Genomic DNA, 13,734 nt, shown 5'->3' with positions numbered 1-13,734 from the left:
CTTCCTATGTTGGTGGTATTGTTTAGATGTTCTTGGTGAGTGTCCACAGAATTTTTTAGTCTTTTTTAAAGTCTTCTTTTTCACAATAGGAACTATTTTAATAAAGAGTAAATGGGTTTTAAGCTTCCAGCAATCCAACAATATATGTAACTTAAACACATTTTAAATATACTACCATGACATGAAATAATTTGTTGCTTTTGCCTTATGATTTCTAAAAACTGTGCATGCTTTCTTAGTGATCCAGTATATTCTAGGAAGCTGTTAGGAGTTAGACTGCCTTGTACTCCCTGATTTGGGGCGATTGCACCAGCCATTATCCAAACTCTTACCTGCTTCTGGTTGGTCCAGCACCACCACCTGCAGAGCTGCCTTCTACCTCCCCTGCTCTCACTTGTTTGCTTTTCCTGACCTTAGATTCACTTAGGACTTCAGACAAAAAGAAAGCTCATATGGAGTTACTTCCTATTCTTCAGTAGCTAAAGTATCTACTTTTGATACGACGGCTGAAGTAGGACAATGTGTATACCTTTTCTGTTAACTAATTTTTTAGAAAAGAGTAATGGCTGTAAAGAGGTTGCCCAGGGAGTCTTGTGATGATGCAGCTGAGTGTCTGGACCCCAGTGGTGGGTACATCACACAGGGCTACACATGTGATTAAATTGTATAGATCTGCACACACTCGTGTGCACACATGTAGCTGAGTGCGTGTATAACTATGAAATCAGAATAAGCCCTATAGGTTGTATCAGTGTCAGATTCTTCTGTAGTGTGTGGGGTGTTAACATTGGACACTGGAGGAAGGGTGCATGGACATCTCTGCATCCTCCTATGAATCTGTAATTATTTCAGGTTAAAAAGTTAAAAAAAGAATAGTATTTTAAATGAAACTTTCTTTGTAAGAAGCAAATGATGGATTAGAATTAGCTTTAAGAAACTTTATGTTATGGCTTTGTGCTTTGAAGGTTTTATGATAGAAATGCTTGATTTACCAAGATCTTAATTGTGTTATTAATTTAATCTCAGTTTGAAATTAATTTGGTTTGTAGAACAGTTTCTCTTTAGCAGTTGGTATTCATGTCCTTTTTAAAGGCAGCCGCCAATTTCCTTGCGATGCCCGTGTCCACCCAGGGGTCAGACCCAGCTGAGGCTACGACTAACACTGCCACTCATCTGTTCTCGTCCCTAACTGTTACTAGTCTCTCCTTTAGTCTCTCCTGGTCATGGCCAATTTAAGAAGTATAATAAGCAATTGGACTGGGTTATTACGTGCATAGAAAAAAAATTTCTGCTTTACTCTTATTTTTGAACCTCTTTTTACCTTTCAAATCTGTGGCAAGTTTTATTGGGCTTCAGTCATTTTAAAACATTGATTTAAAATGGTTCCATGATGGTAGATGCTGTTTTACTGAACCTGCTGCAGAAATTTTGCCAGTGGTTATCAGAAGGAGTGGGTTTTCATAATAATAAGGTCTTAACAATGAAGAAGTCATGTGAAATTTTGAATGTTAAGGCATTGCCGGTTAAGTCTAGTTCTTGTGAATATGCTCAACTTGCATCTGGTTAAATATATAGGCTACGTGATTGGTTTCCATAAAATCTGCCTTTAAGAAATGGAAGTTTTGTCAGTTTAATGGCTTAGCCATGTCATTTTCATAGAATCACCATGGACTCAAACTGACTCAATAGGGTGCTTTTTGGTGATTCTCAGTCGTGAATAACACTCCAGTATCAGTGCTTCTGTAGGATAAGGGATGCATGGGATCTCTTATTGAAGTTCATATGCTTGTACTTTCTAACACAGAATCCAAAGAGAAATAGGGTCAGATTTTAAGACAGTTACTGTAAATAGTCACTGGGTTTATCAACAGAAGGCAAGAAACTACAAATACCTTCCTTCTAGTCTTTATTTCTCACTACATTGATCTTAGTGTCAGACGCGTCAGTTTGATTTTTAAAAATGTTCAAATCTATTCAAAACTGTCTGAAAACATCCACATTGAAGAAAGATGAGGTGGACCAAAGCTTTCAAAATTAATTGTAAAGATTTATGACTTATTAAAACTAGGTCTTGTGTTTGAAGATACCCATTAGCTTGCTGGTAGACAAAATCTTTATTGGCTTAACTATACATAAATGTCACTATTATCTTTTTATGGGATTTTCCATAAACCAAGAAGATTCAAGTGGGATTTTTTTGTTTTTTTTTGAGGGGAAGTGACACAAGGGCGGGAGGGAGAGAAGAGAAAGAGAAAGAGAAAGAAAAAAGCAAGCAGGGCTCACCTGAAGTAGGGCTCATGTACACCTAAAGCAGGCCTCAAGCTTATCCAAAACAGGGCTTGAGCTCTCCCAATGTGAGACTCGAACTCATGAACCATGAGATCATGACCTGAGCCGAAGTCAGATGCTTAACAACTGAACTACGCAAGAGTCGTCAAGAGGAAATTTTATCTAAACTTTTCTCTGTGGATAATTGACTCATTTAACAAATTAAACAAATTTAAACAAATGAACACTAAAGAATTACTGCTAAATTTAATTATTGGATATTTTCTGTTTAACCATGTTTTGTCTTACTTGGTCCATCTCTTATTTTTTCCACGTGATATGTGAGAGTATATTACAGTGTCGTAGTTAATGCATATACCAACAAAGATTCTGAGATTAAGCCATAAGTGATACTATTGTACCAGCCATCTGTTTTGTAGTTTTTATTTCGTAGAAATGGGAAATAGAGATAGGAAAAGTTCCTTAAGATTAAGTTTTAGGGCTTAAGCCCTGGTCTGGTGCCAGTTCCTCACAGGCAACATAGAACCATCATTGTACAAAGGTTGTTAAAACATGTCTAGAATGAAAAAAACAGACGATGCATGAATACGTAATTTTTATCGTCCTTCTAGACTGTGAGTAAGGTGGAGCTGCATGCTAAAGATGTAACCTAGCCTTCAAAAGGGGGAAACATCTTTTACTGACCTGTCCTTGTAGTGCCCTGCTTTCAAAATGTCCTCCAGCCTAACCTTTAAAAAAAAAATTTCTTTTGCCTCTTCATTTCTCATCTCAGTGTGAAGAGGAGAGCAGATGGCTGTCATCTTTTCTTTAGTAATCTCTCTCTCTTGCCCACTCTCATCTCAGTTTAAATACAGTTGCTGCTGGAGAAGGTTTGAAATTCCTTAGCACCAGAGGGCATTGCTCGGGGAACGTGCCCAACATTTTACATTGGGCTGGCCTCTGTGAGGTGAGGAGGCACCACATAGGGTACTTTGTTTTTGCTTTTGTTTTGTTTTAGTTGAGGACGATGGAGCCTAAAAGACAATCGTTATACCATCATATAACCTCGTAGTCAGGTTAACAGACTCACACTTTTCCATTACAATGTTTCCTCAAATTTTATTCACTTCAATAAAATAGAATCTGTTTAGTTCTATTTAAACTTTGCTAATTACCAAAAAGTAAATATACCAAAGCATTCTATCAACTAAGATTGATAGGCAACTTCATGCTTACAGAAATCCTTCACCAAAAATGCTCTGAGGATTATTTTTTTTAAGAAGTAACATCTTTCGGGGCACCTGTGTGGTCCAGTTAGGTAAGCCTTTGACTTCAGCTCAGGTCATGACCTCACAGCTCGTGAGTTCGAGCCCCGCACCGGGCTCTCTGTGCTGACAGCTCGGAGCCTGGAGCCTGCTTCGGTTTTTGTGTCCTCCTCTCCCTGTCTGCCCCTCCCTCATTCATGCTCTGTCTCTCTGTCTCTCAAAAATAATAAACATTAAAAAAAAAAAAAGAAATAACATCTTTTGATCTAATAGCCCCACTTCTGAGAATTTGTCCTAAGCCAGAAATACGGAAGAAATATGGAAAATAACATTTTCATTGTTATTTCTAATAGCAGGACATAGGGGGAATAAATATGAAAGAATTAAGAAAAGTTTAAAGATAGTTTCTGAAAAAAAAATCATGTTATTATATGATAATGGTTACATTTGAAGTATTATAAAAAAGGATTGTTTACATTTTAAAAAAGCAAAAAACAATTATATCTTCACTTTTAACCCTAGATAAATGTGTGAAAGCATACAGGCAAAGGAACAATCAAAAGAAAACTGGTGGATTAATAGGCAGAGTCCTATTTGTAACACTTTTGAAAACAATGTGAACAATGTGTGTCGGTTGGGTGAAATCCATGCTCTCTGGAAGAAATTTAGCTTCTCAAATTTGAATAACAATTAGAAAGTATATCTTCTTTTTCAACTTTCCAAAGATTAATTGTATAGGTAAGAGCTTCAGTGTTTATCAGGGAAATTAGAACCTGTGTGTATATTTCTGTAGTCTAACATGCCAGATCTTTTACACCTGTTCTCTAGACTACCAAGGACATTTTGTTATGGTGATTGTCCTGCCAATCAAAGAGGAAATTCCTACATACATAAACTTTAAATATATGACTAAAAAAGAATACCAAGTATGAATTTTTAAATTATTTTATTAAGAAGAGATTTTGGATATTAGACTGAGTTTGATCTTTAACCACAACTCTAAAAAGGGAATTATTTTGATATTGTGAATAATACAGGGTTTTAGAATTGATACCCATATTTTGCCTAAGAAAATTTTATGATACAGCCTATAATACATTTTTAAGATAGAATTTGACCTGCTTCTCAATATACATTAAGTAAAATAAATAAATTCAGCATACTATCCCATGAAGAAATCTGTTTTTATATGTAAATATGTTTGTGGTTAGAATACTGGCCTAAAAAGTAGCCAGAAATAGCCAGTTGTTAACTGGTATTTATATAGAATTACAAAACCTAATGATCTGCAGTAGTGGTTCCTGTGATATCCCAAGTCTAGATGTTGATGATGGCCTGAGTGGAACACTGAGCTTTTATTTTATATTTTCAGCCTTCATTTCATTGTCCTTCCACTCTTTTCTGTGGCATTTTGTAATATGGGACTTATTTCTTCTTGTACTGGCCACCCAGGTTTTCAGAAATTGCAGGGAGAGCATAAGTTGTTTTTCCATTTTTTTGTCACAGTTGTGTAAAGTTTCCTGTGATGATTTCCTTTTTTCTAAAGGTTAGTGATATCATAGGCTCTTTGCTTAAAAAGCCCAATTGAAAAGCATTTGAAAAATAAATTATTTTGTTTGTACAATTTGGATATTCATTTTTAATAGAGTCAGAGGGTAAATTCTTCAATATTTATTTTACTAATATTTTGAGTTCCATAAGTGTCCACTTTGGATATAATGACATATTTATTAGGACTTAATTTTGACATAGAATGATGTTTGATTCTGTATTTTATTTGTTTATTTTTTTAGGACATTACATGTTGGCTGAGAGTGATCTTTAATTCTGAAATTTTCAGTGCTATTTCAGCTATGGATAGCTCCAGAAAAATAGCAGTTCTTTAAAATAAGGGTTTATTTACTGCTCTAGGTTTTGAAGAAAAAGAGCAGATTCTATAGCCCTTCATGGAGGGGTAGTTTCCCCCTCTGGACATTTAACAGACCTCCATGTCAAAGCTTTATTCCATCTTCATTATATTCTGTAATCATTTGTGTATAGCTGTGGTTTCAAGGACCCCTTTTTTCCTACTCCTTCCCATTTCCATGATGTAAAACTAGATTTTTCCCCCCTTCTAAAACTAGATTAAGATAAAGCTGATTAAGCTTAGTATAGATTCACAAACATCATCAGCGGTTTGTGAAAATACACATTCATTGATATATGTGATGTTATGAGATGTAGGAGGTTAAGAGTGGTTACTAGAGATTTAGAATGAAGGAATATTTTTCTGTATAGTACAAGCTTCTCTTAAAGCCATTGTAGCCCAGAATCCATAGGCTGCATTACTATGCAAAGATTCCAGGCTTTACTAAGGTAGCCAGAGCTACCTTAATGACTGAGTTAATGACTTTGAGTTAAGCAGCACTTGGGGAATTGGGCTGCTTTCCCATATATAAAAAAGTAATAAGATTGGGGCCAAAGGAAAGCTTACCTGAAATGGTAGACATGATCAGGAATATATCTGGGCTAAAAGAATTTCTGAGTTTTAATAAAACCGGTACCTCATTCCTATATTTCTGAAAATGGTAGTTTCAGTCAAAATCCCAAAACAATGAACATGTGAAAAGGAAGAAAGGATCTAAACTTTTTATAAGGATAGTGGCTGGACACATTATAAAGTATCTATCATTCCGGCATATGTAGAAATCTGTGTTTACATAAATAACATAGCTTATTCACCTAGTTATTTCAGTTTGGAAATTATTAGCTGAGAAAGCTAATAAGTGGTCTTGTATATGCTGCTTATTTCTTCAAAAGAGAGGATAAGGGATAAGTTCTTTCTGCTGAACTATTTTAGTGACGGATTATGGAATAATGACGACTTTGCCAAGTACATGGTATAAACATAAAACATTTTTTGGTTAAATTTTAAGAACTATCTTTTAATTGGAGGAAAGTGGCCTATTTTTAAAATTTTTTTAATGTTTATTATTTTTGAGATAGATAGCAAGCAGGGAAGGGGCAGAGAGAGTGAGGAGAGAGAATCCCAAGCAGGCTTCTCGATATCAGCACAGAGACCAACACAGGGCTAGAACCCACAAACTGTGAGATCATGACCAGAGCGGAAATCAAGAGTCAGACGCTCAACCGACTGAGCCACCCATGTGCCCCAGAAAGTGGTCTATTTTTAAATTTTGACATACATATAGAGAGAATAAGCATTACAGTATATATTGTATTTTGGATGATTTTATGTAGGTGGATGTTATGAAAGTTCTGATATTTTGTTTCACACAGAAGATGGGTTTAAGAATTTTTGCTGCAGTTTGCTTAACTTTTTATTGAATAAATAAAAATTTGTAAATACCATCCATTGTTTTGACTTGTTAATTAGGTCATATTTTGCCTGGTAGATTCTTCCATTTCATTGACGATGTTAATGTCTCACTTTAAATTGCTGAAAGTTTCTTTTTTTTTTTTTTTTTTTTTTTTTTTTTAGTAAATCTTGGTTTACCTCAAAAGAGGTTCACTAGAAAATTGATACGAATTTGTAATTTTTGTAAATGTCGAGGAGAGTAGCAACTTAGGCATCAGATTAAGTAAAATCATTGATTCACTGAAAACAAAGCCAAATGCATTGTTCGCCCCATTCCCCTCCCCCAGGATAGTCGGCACTTTTTGCCATTTGTCATACTTTTTGCTAATCTCTTAAAAAATATGGATCCTCCTACTTAGTCATCTATTAAGTGGTTATATGACTTATTGTAAGAGAGGTACAATACCTTAAATCTGTGTAGAAAATGCCTGGCATTTCCTTAGATGCTTCATTTTTTTTTTTTTTTTTTTTTTTAAACAAAGAGTAAAGCTTAAAGAAGAAAAAAGATTAAAAACACTGCTCTAGGAATTGGAAGATATCAGAGTTCTCATCTCCATTGTGTCACTGAGAAAACTGCTTAAATCTCTTAAGACTTCAGTCTCTATCTGAAATGAAGAGGTCGATTAGACAAAAGCATCAAGAGTTTCAAATTGGCAGCCTGAGGACCAGAGCAGATACGACTTATGTGGACCAGCTCTGTCCCATGTAGCCATTCAAGTTTCAAGTTTCCTGTACATTTCCTAGTGGTTGCAGTCTCCCCAGCTTCCTACCACTTAACATGATGTTCCTCACACATTTACCTAATCTGAGGGCCCTCGGAGACACTTGACTGGCAACCCTTGGACTAGATGTCACTCCTGACTTTCAAAAATTGATGTTTTCTGTGCTGTGACCGCAATTAACAATACTTAGTCATCATTCAAACATGTTATTAAAGACCTCGACACTATTCTTTAATTTTCAGGGGGAAAATGCTTTATTTTCTTCTTTAACTTGATATAAGTGGCACAGAGAGTTGGCAGATTGTTGCTTAGAATAAGAGAACATCAGAGGAATGTATTCTTAATTCAACTCACTAATTAGAGCAATGGATTTTCCTGTCTTACCCTATAGAACTGTACTGAGCATCTGCTATAAAGCTGTAAGTTTTATGATTTGGGGCACCTTCCCACTACAGAAGCACTGAAACGGCCATGCTGCCCTGTTTGTGACTGCCTGGGCAGTTTGTGACATTCTTGTGTCTGCTGATTGATACTAATGCCAGCACGGTGCCAGCATCAAAAGATACCAGTGTAATAAATAAGGCTTTTTTGACAGTTTAAATAATCAACCAAATAAATTTGCAAAATGGGTAAGCAGCCGGCATAGGCACAGCCCATTTATTTATCCTTGTAGTTAGACATTTGCCATTCACTTGTTACAGTAGTTACCATGGGAGTATTCAGTCCTTGACTTTATATGCTGGCATGTTTATCTAAAGATACTGATAGGAATGTTCTGCAGAGCTATAGGAAAGGAGGTTTAGGAAGCGGGGGGGGGGGGGGGTGGCTCATGCTGAAGACATAAGAAGTAAAAAAAAATATTCACATGTAAAATAATGAGTTTAAGGTAAGTCCACGATTTAGATTGCTAATGTTTTTTAGGTTGGTTTTTAATATAGAAACAGTATATGATGTAAGCACACTGGCAGTGTCTCTGGTATGATACTTTGACCTAGTCAAAATTTTTGAGACTCCTTTTCAATAGACAGTACATATTTTAATATTAGCTCCATTAGAAAGATAGTTTTTTACTCAGTGGGCAATTATTAAAAATTACAGTATTTTTAAAATGCAATTTTTATGCAATGCAGAAACCCAACAGTTTTTATAGAACCATTATATTTATGATAAGTTAGTGAGAATAATAAGATTCAGAAATTCATCATAACAAACTTGGCTAAATATGAATTTTGTATTAAAAACATTGGGAGAAGGCACACCAAAGCATAAGCAAAACTAACAAATTAATAATCACATGATAGGGAATTATAGATATCCCAGAGTTGAATGTTGAATTTGAATATACGTTATTAATAGTCCCAGGTTAAGAAAAAAGTTCAGTCTCTTGACAGAGCTCTGCTTTTGGAGAGATGGAGAATTCGGTTGTTAAAATCTTCCGACTTTTATATATTAAAGCAGCATCTTGGATCATCTCTATTGAAACATCTCTAAAGCATTTGGCATATTCTCCAAGTCGTCCGTGGACTGGAGACTTCAATTGTGTACCTGTCAAATCCCAGACCTGTCCCAGGCTCTGGGACAAGCACTATAGTGTCCCTACTGGGTGGCCAGCTGAGCTGGGTGTATGGACCCACTGAAGAATCTAACAGGAGGGTAGACCTAGGACTGGAAATGAGAGGTGCTGCTGGTAGGCCCTCAGGTTCAAACCATTGTGGGTTGCACTACATGAGGGACTTTTTATTCACCTTCATTTTGGTAATTGGTATAAATAAAAATTTAGATTTGTATAATTGCTGTGAACAGCGTATTGATTTAGGTTTCTCAGAAAAGAAACTAAAGTTAGTGTTCAGTACTACTTCATTGTTCAGTCCTCTGAAGGAAAGATTTTTTTATATTTTCTTTATGTGGAAAACATTTTTAATCATATTTTGTTTTAACATAAATAAGGTGTCTGTTTCTGTTTCAGAACAATACTTAAAACAGTGATGGAGAAGAAAAGTCATCTAGGTAAATTGTTTCAGTAAGAAACAAATACTCACTTGATATTATTTTCCTTTTATCCTTTTTTTTTTTTTTTTTTTTTTTTTTTTTTTTGTTAGGGGTGAAAGCATGTCTACAAAGAAAAGCATGTGAACAGGAGGAAAAGTATGAGATTCCTGAAGGACCACAGCGAAGCAGGCTCAACAAAGAACAGCTGGTATTTTTCTTTTGTTACTACTTTCATTGTTCTTATTATAACTTTATATCATCACCATCAGGAAAAACTTCTCTTGCTCTTTCAACAAGTACAGGTGACTGATTAAAATTTTAATTGTGCTTATTTCAAGCACTTGATTCTGAGAGATGATCACAATGAGCAGTAAAATCCAGAAGGTGATAATTTCATACTGTTAATGGATTGTTGGCATCTTGAACATTCCCATAAACCTTTCAGAATCTGGGGAGAAGTCTCAGATGCAGAAAGTCACTTGAAGGGAGACTTATGGTTGCTGCTTGGATTGAGTTTCCATATGTCTTTATTGCCACATACTGCAGGTTTAATGGATGCTATTCCATTATCCTGTGTACATATATATATTAGAAATGACGAAGAAGAATTTTCGCAGAAGGCAACTGTGAAACTTCTTTATTCAATAGAACACAAAGAAATGTGTTTCATAGATAATTGGATCCCTAGCCATGGCATCATAACATACTCTACCCCAAGGAATATGTATCTGGAACCCTGGAGGCCACCCTCCCGCCAGGACTGTCCTGGAGACCTGAGGTTGGTAACATATAGAGACCTGAGTAAGGATGGGCAGAACTGGATAAAGATCCAGAGAAATGATGTTACTCCTATAATTTTACTAAATGTAGCCCAGGATCCCTGAAGCACATTTCAGATACCCTAGGAATTCTTGAGGCTTTAAGTCCCACCAAATATGAATAACATTCTGTTAAAAGAAGTGTGATGAGCAGTGTTTGTTTGCTTTTTAAAATACATACCCGCACACACTCATTCCCACACGCATATGCGAAGCACACCTAAAATCTGAAGGGGGGAAACTACCTGAGATGGTGACTCAAGGAAGAAATCATAAATAGGAAATCTATAAAGCGAAGTCTTTTTCCTGACCCAATAGTGTACTTGAAATGTAGCTTATCCCAGCACTTCTTTGAAGCAGCTTCTTAACTGCTCATGACTATTTATCTTTATTTTCCTCATTCCTATGCAGTGTTTTTAAATGTTTTCATCTGCTTTTAACAAGTTTTTTCTTGTTATTTCAGTTGCCAAAGCTGTTTGATGGCTGCTACTTCTATTTTGGGGGAGCCTTCAAACACCATCCAAAGGACAACCTTGTTAAGCTTGTCACTGCAGCTGGGGGCCAGGTTCTCAGTAGAAAGCCCAAGCCGGACAGCGACGTGACTCAGACCATCAATACTGTCGCGTACCATGCGAAAGCTGACTCCGATCAGCGCTTCTGCACGCAGTATATCATCTATGAGGATCTGTCTAACCATCGCCCAGAGAGGGTGCGGCAGGGCAAAGTCTGGATGGCTCCTTCCAGCTGGTTTATAGATTGTGTGATGTCCTTTGAGTTGCTCCCTCTTGACAGCTAAATATCGCACCGGATTAATGTTTCAAATTGAATTTACACAGTGTGAGAACCAGCCATTGCACTGTTTTCATCATATACATGTTTACAAATAGGTAGACTCATTCATGCACGTTTTTTCCTTGAATTAAAAAAGAAAAAAAAAAAAACTTATGCCAGGTTAGGAATTCATTCTGTGTTTGCCATTTAGATGCTGAGATTGCTTTGAAGGATGTTTCTTTTTAAAACTGGTGTGTGTTTTGATTCATCATGTCTTTTTATTCAGATTATCAGCTATTAAAGATTAAGGAGAGAGTTTCAGAACTATGGGTTAAATATACAAGTAGTATCATTATCGTCTCAGCCTTTTAATGTTCTTTGATGAAAAAAAAGTCCACACTTGCTGCCACCAGCAAAAATACTTCCCATCCTTTGGTGAACAAGGAATATTGTCAAATAATTGATTCTGGCTTTATTGTAATGAGAGTAGAGTACCTGGTCCGAATGTACCACCACAGGTGTTAAATTCTTCTGTCTACAATTGTCGTCATCTTACGATGTGTTTAGTTTCTTATAATGTACGTGGATGTCAGTTCCTACATTTTTATCTCTTTTTATCTGTTCATCAAGAAATCATGACTTAAACCATAACATTATTCTTTGGTGGTGAAAACATCGGGCTTATGGTACATATTTTTATTGTATATACTTGCTTATTGTTAGCTATCACTTTGTAACTGTGTTTCTCTACAGTATATGTATGTATAGATACACTTAGAGTATATGTATGTATATACACACTTATAAATACATATACACACTTAGAGCATTTTCTTTAACACATTTTAGTATCAATATTGCTTAGAAGGTCTTACTAGACTAGCAAATTGTCAATCAAATATTAACAAATTAGGAACCAGTCTTTCTCTGGTAGACCTTGCTGTATATGCTAAAATAATTGTTTTTGAAGGTCTTAATTTCTTTTTCTGTAAAGTTTTTTTTTTTTTTTCCCCACTTTAGATTGCTGTGGAGGCAGAAGTTGGGGATTACTTGATTTAGAACAGATTTTTGTCCATGTGATACATAAGGCTCTAACAGTAAGTCTAAGGGTAGGAGTGGGAAGGACTTACTTCTAATACCAAGACAGATAAGGTTTGATGAGAAGAGTGGACAGGACACCACCTGAGAACGGGAGGCCTGGGGGAGGTTGCTCTGATTGAAGTGTTCTCATTTGTGAATGAATCGACAAGGTAAATGAGATCATTTAAAAATATTCTTTAAGAAGTAGAATTCTTGAGTAAGTCTCCCTAGAAATTGAATCTAGTGCTAATATTAAAGACATAGGAAGGGAGACACTGTGGGCCCGGCCAGGTTTGGTCCCTGGTGGACTAGAGAACAGTTTAAGTCCTGGATGAGAATACTGAGAGTGTGAAGTTAATAAACCTATTAAAGTTCATTTATTTGTAAGTTTGAGATTCTGTGGATTATTTAAAAATAAGTTTTACTGTAATTCCTCTTTTGACATGTTACTTTTCCATATCAAGAAATACACTATGTAAATGCAGTGATAAACTATGGACCCTGACCTTCAAGGATGAATCGGCTCTGAAAAAGCTCTCCAACCAGTAATGTGTTTGTCCCACATTTCATCCTAATGGAGAATGATGAACACCATAGCACCAAACAAATCTGAGGGGTTAGATAATGTCTGGATTACATAATTTAAGACTCTCTGGGATTTGGGTTGTCATTTTTGACTTATAACTGACTTTTAGTCACTTTCTATTGCCTCATTGGTCACATTTCCTAGACAGGTTTGTGTGTGTTCCTCTGATTCGAATCCCTGTTTGTGAAACAACTTTGACGGTTGCCGCTCACTCTCCTTCAGTCATTTTCTGGGTTTATCCTCCCTCTCCCTTCGTTCTACTATGTCTACCACTATTAAGCAGTTGTTTTGTAGTTTTTCTTTGGTTTCTTTAAATATATTTTGACAGCAGTTGGTTGATGTTAAGCTGTTAAATCTTGTGATTTCCGTATAGATACTTGTAACTGTTTCCATTTTTTGATCATAGATTCCAGCTTCTTTTTTATTTACTACAAATCATTAAAGTTATTTGTGTTTCTGTGTCTCTGTGTCTTCTATAGAAGTAGCTCATTCTGCACCGTTGAAGAACAACACAGGTTAGCAAGACCTGTGCTAACAAAAGCTTATCTTTTGGGACATTAATGCATTGCAATTAATTTTGGATAGAAATATTTCTAAAGTATATTAGGCACTTTATTACCCTACATAAATTTGTCTGAATACAATGTAACCTTGATAGTTGGAATCCTCATTAAGGGCATCAGTTATTACAGGATGATTCCTTCATGGTTCCGTTAAAGCCAGAGGATAGGTGGCTTGGCCACAGTATTACACATGGCTGCTTTCTAGTTCTGCCTGCGTTTTGTAGTTTTTTTCCCCCTTGGCAGCCGCTACTTTGTCACTACTTATCTGTTCCCGTTAATACTTTACCCTAACTTTTTTTTTCTTTTGACTTGCT

At 36.0% G+C, this 13,734-nt stretch overlaps 1 protein-coding gene across 4 annotated transcripts in view; it reads left to right on the top strand.

The window, feature by feature from the left end:
- The window catches only part of BARD1 (BRCA1 associated RING domain 1), an 82,579-nt gene extending 69,261 nt beyond the window's left edge, over window positions 1–13,318 (top strand). For all 4 annotated transcript variants that reach the window (XM_027051493.2, XM_027051510.2, XM_053215758.1 and 1 more), the window contains 2 exons: window positions 9,713–9,810; window positions 10,884–13,318. In XM_027051493.2, coding sequence (XP_026907294.2) covers window positions 9,713–9,810; window positions 10,884–11,216 — 431 coding nt within the window. In that variant the 3' untranslated portion in view covers window positions 11,217–13,318. The remainder of the gene's footprint in view (window positions 1–9,712; window positions 9,811–10,883) is intronic.
- Window positions 13,319–13,734: the final 416 nt, after the last annotated feature.

The sequence above is a fragment of the Acinonyx jubatus genome, chromosome C1, assembly GCF_027475565.1.
Source record: "Acinonyx jubatus isolate Ajub_Pintada_27869175 chromosome C1, VMU_Ajub_asm_v1.0, whole genome shotgun sequence".
Taxonomy (NCBI): Eukaryota; Metazoa; Chordata; class Mammalia; order Carnivora; family Felidae; genus Acinonyx; species Acinonyx jubatus.
The sequence above is the reverse complement of the archived record's forward strand: the minus strand, read 5'-3'. Positions and strand labels throughout refer to the sequence as shown.